General features: G+C 46.0%; 1 protein-coding gene across 1 annotated transcript in view; it reads right to left on the reverse strand.

Annotated features, from left to right (window-relative positions):
- FAH (fumarylacetoacetate hydrolase) overlaps positions 1 to 6,139 on the reverse strand; it is a 35,570-nt gene that overhangs the window by 17,699 nt on the left and 11,732 nt on the right. The window contains exons 6-8 of the mRNA XM_019533708.1: positions 5,384 to 5,481; positions 5,202 to 5,254; positions 870 to 969 (exon numbers count right to left, since the gene is read on the reverse strand). Coding sequence (XP_019389253.1) covers positions 870 to 969; positions 5,202 to 5,254; positions 5,384 to 5,481 — 251 coding nt within the window. The remainder of the gene's footprint in view (positions 1 to 869; positions 970 to 5,201; positions 5,255 to 5,383; positions 5,482 to 6,139) is intronic.

Below are 6,139 nucleotides of genomic sequence, written 5' to 3' on the forward strand. Positions count from 1 at the left end.
GGGGGTTGGGGCGAGCAGGCAGGGGATGGGGCCTGGCAGGGTCCCATCCCTGCTCCTCCAGCCTCCCCCACCACACACCGCCTACTTACCAGCTTGGAGTCCAGGCCCAGGTCCCTGCTGCAGTGGGTGGGGACTGCCCGAATCAAAGCTCTCCGAGTCTTTGCCAAATCCATTTGGAGAGCTTTGAATCAACTCGGACCTTTTAATTGGTCCCCTGATTAGATTCAGATTCGGAGATTCGGCTACCAAATTGGGCCAAATCTCCTCCGAACCCAGTCAGCACCCGAAGCTTTGTACAGCTGTATTGGCCAATATATCTCAGCCCTCCCCTGAGGACATAATGACCTGTGCGGGTAGTTTAAATCCTCTGGATAGGTCCAGATTAGGAAGGGATAGGAGGGGCCAAGGTTAAATCAGAGTGAGTTAGTTAACTTCAACCTCACCATTACTTTTTCCCTAGTGCAGACACTAGTTTGCACCTCCTATCTAGGGTTAACACTGAGTAGTTACATGGAGATAAAAGGTATTATCCTGAATCTAGACTAGTGCAATTGCTAACTCAGTTTCACCATCTAGACATACCCACTCCTGATACTGCCAGCTACGGTGGCTTATGGCATGTCCCTGTCCAGCAAAAAACATATATCAACGGTAATACATTTCACAGAAGCAACTTGTAATCCTAGTGACCTGAACTGGATCTGAACAGTGCTCCTATATTGCAGACTCCTTCCCATTCCTACTCGTCAAAGACAATTAGGGTCCTGAATAACCATATTTCCCTTATTTAAAACAAATACAACATCTGTGAATAGTCTCAAAAGCGTACAACAACGAAACACATTTCCACAGAGAACAATGCTGATTACCACTCCAGTCATTCATAAGGACCACTCCAAAAATGTGGTCGTCAGCCGTGGCGATTGGAATAGGCTCCCCCAGCTTGTTCCCTGGGCCTACGAAGAATGCCTGAAATTGAAACGAAACATTTCAACCAAGTGGAGTTTTGACAATAAAGACTTTACTAAGAAGACACATGCCCACCCAGTGCAAGAAGCCACATGGAGGATGAGTGCAGGCAAGACATGTAGGGTCAGGTGCAATGTTGTTTGTTTTCCTTCCTAAATTTAATGGACATTTCTGAATGAAATTAGCACGAAGACTACGGTTCTCCTCCCTAGCCCCTGAGTGGATGGGGCTGAACCACACGCATAGTAGTTAAGCTGATAAGAATCAGTCACTGATTTAGGAACAATGCACCGAGAAGCAGAGGATTCCAGTTAACTCCGAGGACGCACGTATTTTCCAAGTAAGCGACAAACTTTTTTCTGGCTCCTGTCACAATGGGCAAGGTAATTTTTAAGTAACCAACCAGGGGATCCTGACAATGGGACACCTAACTTGGCTGGAGCCAGTCAGAGCTAAGAAGAAAGAAAGAAAAGCAATGAAGTAAGCTAGACCATGAGGTGGGGATGTGCTGTCCCTTTTTCCAACTTCCAGATCTTCTGCGCACTCGTGACAGCCGCCTGCCAGAGATCTCAAACACGGGCTCTGCTAAGTGTGGATATGGTTCTTTTAAAAAAAAATTGCTTCCCATTAGCTTAAGCCTGCTTCTGATGAAGCCAAAGGTAAAACTCCCACTGCAAAGAAATTAAGCCAGTACTCAGCATTTATACAACAGTTTTATGCCTCTGATGTGCTGTGCCTGCAGTATTAAAATTGTTAGTTCACTTTCAGTAAATGTTTTCTTATTGATTTCATGTTCCCAGTATTTTTTGGCTGAGTAACCAGCATAATCATTCAGACTACAAATACAGAGTACATACTGCTAATACTATTACAGAGAAAGAGCTACCCAAATACCCTGCAGTCCCCTGCCACAGTACAAAAAGAAACCCCCCGCCCCGTGATCGCACACACCCGGTACTCACCTACTACCCCACACGTGGGCTCATTAGAGGAATCATCAGACAGTTACAGCCTCTACTCAGCAAAAATCAAACCTTAAGAAAAATATCCCCCGCCTCTCCGCTCCTGCCTTTTAAACAACCCCTTAGCTTTGCCTAACTGATCATCAGAAGCAAATTCTTGCTCAACAGACACCAAACGCAACACAGCCTTATCTTAACAACAGATGCTTAATCTGTAATAAATCACCACTGGTACAAACTATCAATGGCCCCCCCTCCACAATAAAAGATCTAATAAAAAATATAATCTCTACTTTGAGTCCTGATTGCCTTTTCCTCTAGGCCAATATGGCTACAACCTGGATACCCCCTCCACAATGAGCCCATCAGAATCCATCCCACATATGCCTTTCCCAAAATGTGATATAGTTGATCTAATGCCCCAAATGACCTCATGATAGTTATGTGGGTGAAACTAAACAGCAACTATGCACCAGAATGAACTCTCACAGAAAAATATGGAAGGGACAAACGCACACAAATAGCAATAGAGCGTTTTTCACAGAACAACCACTCCTTTTCTGATCTCACGATCCTCGTGCTCAAGAGAAATCTACAAAACACCTTTAAAAGGCAAATTTGGGAACAAAAATTCGTAAGTTGGCTGCATACCTGGAACCAAAGACTGAACACTGATATTGATTTCATAGCACATTGTAATCTACTTGATTCCTGAAATCCCTGTAATCTACCTGATTCCTGAAACTCTTCCTTCACACTGCAGATGATAATGACCCTCCTTGCTTTTTGACAGGTCTTGATTTTGCAGTAATCAAATCTTTTCTTCATTTAATTGTTTGCCTGCTACCCCTGGGATTTTCTTGTCTGTCTGATTTCACAGCTCTACCCACTGCCCTTAACCACTGCTGTGTATGCTTCCCTCAGATTGGATGAAGAACATCTTGCATTTGAAAGTTTGCCTAACTTTATCCCATCCATGCAGTTGGTCCAATACAAGATATCACCCCAAAAAATCCTAGCCTCTTGTATACTTACTGGACCGTCACAGCCACAACATCATTCCAACATCACCAATAGTATAGAAATACTGCAGTATAGACATAATGTGCTCACTTGTACACCCTATTGCAAAGCATCTGCTTCTTCTAAAACAGTGCTTCTCTACCTTTTTAGACTCAAGGAAAGCTGCCTTAGATTTGAGGTGCCCCTTGAAAAACACTAGCTCTTAGTTTTCGCTTGTTCTTTGACTAAGGAGAATGCACAGCCAGCCAGGTCGCACTGTCACAGCATCATCCTTGGTGTCTATTAAAGGATTCAGGCTGCAGCATTATGGTGAGTAAACATGGGGTGGTTGTATCTGGGAACACGAGCCTTTCCAAAGCTTTGTCCTTTGCATGTGTACTTTTTGGTTAAAAACACCAGAAGAGGGCTGCCCATAAGGTTAAGGATGGCAGCAAATGCAATCCTGCCTCTCCTCGACCCTGCAGACATACAAACAATTCCAGTTCATTCCCAGAACTCTGATTGAACTCTTATTTAAACTACGGCTGCCACAGTGCAGAGCAGAAGCTGGTGCATTAACAATGTGATCAAGTCTTCTTGGACAGAGGGGGGCTGTTCCTGTACCAGAGCCTGATGCAATGCACTCTGAGGCCTGCTCAGGCTCCAACATTTCTGCTTACGTGCTATTGTGTTATCAGCTCCAGCTGTGGGAAAAGCCTTAGGCTGAGAGAAAATGAAGCTCTGGATGTACTTTGGACAAAAGTCTTAATAAAATCCTCCTCACAGCCAGACCCAATACAATGGCCCCTATTTTACAAACCCATTGCACCAGAATGACCTTAGTCTAGTGCAGCTCCCAGCTGTCACTCAGAACATTTTCTGTAAAGCCTTCTGAGTTACAGCAGTACCCCAGACCAAACAGAAGTTCACCGTTTGTCCCAGGAAGGAGGAAAATCAAGCCGTGGGCTGGGAGCCTGCAGCCAGGTTCCCGTAGCAATGGCCACCTCGGCTAGTGCCAGTGCTCCCTGTTTTCAAAATGGGAGGGGGAAAGGCAGTGGAGGGAGCTCATTCTTGGGGCTCCCCAGCTGGTGCTGAAGGGTGGGGTGAGTGAACTGAAGCCCCCCATATACTCCAACACACCCGTCCCACCACCCGGGGGGCTGAAAAATAACCCCCAGACCGAACACCCCCTGTTCCCTTCCCCCCCTCCCAGTCTGAAAACAGCAACAGGCTGGGAGCTCTGCAGACACAAGTTACAGAAGCATCTTCATCTGATACCTCATGCAATGAGGAGTCAGTTTTTTACTCGATTGGCCATTTTTGAAGCTGTCTGAAGCTATGCACTTGTGTTTGGTCATGGCTATAGATTGCTTTCTGTGGCCAGATCAGGCAAAAATTGTCATTTCTGTCTGCACCCTAAAAGCTAGAATTGCTTTCTTTCTCCTGTAACCCTTAGGCAGGGAAGATCTCCCCTTTGGAATAAACTCTAGAGCAGGTGATATACTGATTTGAAGGAGGCATCTTGGGAATAGTACAGACGAGCAATGCCCAACCCCCGACCTGCAGACCAGATGTGGCCTGCAGGCTTCCCCGATGGGTCTGGAATGTGGTAGTGGGGGAGCAGCGACAACATTCATTGCCACTCCCCTGCTGCCAAATCTGCAAACCAGATGATGTGGCCGGCCACGCTAGACTGCACTGGCATGCAGCCAGATCCAGGCATGTGGAGTCAGACCAGTGTGTGGGGGCCACTCCATGGCTGGATCATACTTCTGCAAGTAAATCAAGGCCACAGACCAGACCTGTGCCACTCATCTGGCCTGCTCAGCTGGATAGATTGAGCACAGATTGTATCCATGTTGCTCTGATAGCTGTTAAGACAGTGGTTCTCAAAACGTTTAGATTCAAGGCACCCTTCCTTAGACTCAAGGCACCCCTTGTCAAACACTAGAGCTCTTCACTTAGTTTTTGACTGCAGAAAATTAATAGAGTACTTTTCTCATTGCAAAGAATTCAAACAGACTGAACCAGGTCAGAGTTTTTGACGCTATGGATTTCCATTTGAAATCTCTGGGTTTATCTTGTGACTCACCTTTGCACAACTTACAGTGCTAATATTGTGTGGCAGCCCAGAGCACCCTTGAAACAATTTCAAGGCATGGGCCCCTCATTGAGAATCACTCTCCTAAAACAAGCTGAGTGTTTGTTCTCTATTAAAGGAAGGTGAGGGGAGGGAATGAGTACTAAAATAAAATAAATGCATCCTACCATTTCTAACTCAAGGTCCAAACGTTTGCAAGCATCAAACACTGGAGGTTTAGCTGTGGTTCAGACAAAGAAAAGCACATTAGGAAGGAAAAAGCAAAGCGACAAAGGTAGACAAGGCCACAATATATACTTGAATATGGGTGCTGTTCCTGGAGAAGAAAAGCACACTTCAAGGGACTCACCATCATCTGGGCGTGTCTGTCCTAGTGGTCTGTGGATTGGTGTCCCAGACACAACAACCGAAGAAGCTCGCCCATGGTAGCCAACAGGTAAATGCAACCTTGTTAAAGAGACATGTTGGTTGTGTGATAAGTGCTGTATTATCACCCCCAGAAGAGCAATGCTCTATGAAAGCACCAAGTTCTTTTTAAGAACTTACTAAACCTTAATGTTGTCTAAGTTCATGGGGAACCATTTTTCCACCTTTTCAGGGATCTCAGTTTTTTATCAAACCTGAAACTTTGGTTTCTGGTTACAGGAGAAGAACCAGTTCTCAGATAAAACCGCCCCTGACTTGCAGCTGAATCCCTCCAGTTACCTCATTTCATAGAATCATAGAAGTCAGGTCGGAGGGACTTTGTAGATCTTCAAGTCCGACCCCCCTGCCTGGGCGGGAGAAAAACTGGTCTCGAATGACTCCAGCCAGGTAGGCACCAAGCCTCTCTTAAAGACCCCCAGGGTAGGAGCCAGCACCATTTCCCTTGGGAGTTGGTTCCAGATCCTAGCCGCCCTGACTGTGAAGTAGTTCTTACGGATGTCTAATCTGAACCTCCTCTCCAACAACTTGTGGCCGTTATTTCTTGTTATGCCAGGGGGCACTGGGGAAACAAGGTCTCTCCCAAATCCTTCTGGTCCCCCCTAGTGAGTTTATAGACAGTCACCAGGTCCCCCCTCAGCCTTCGCTTGTGAAGGCTGAACAGGTTCAGGTCCCGCAGTCT

The sequence above is a fragment of the Crocodylus porosus genome, unplaced genomic scaffold, assembly GCF_001723895.1.
Source record: "Crocodylus porosus isolate Cpor-Errol unplaced genomic scaffold, CroPor_comp1, whole genome shotgun sequence".
NCBI classification, from domain to species: domain Eukaryota; kingdom Metazoa; phylum Chordata; order Crocodylia; family Crocodylidae; genus Crocodylus; species Crocodylus porosus.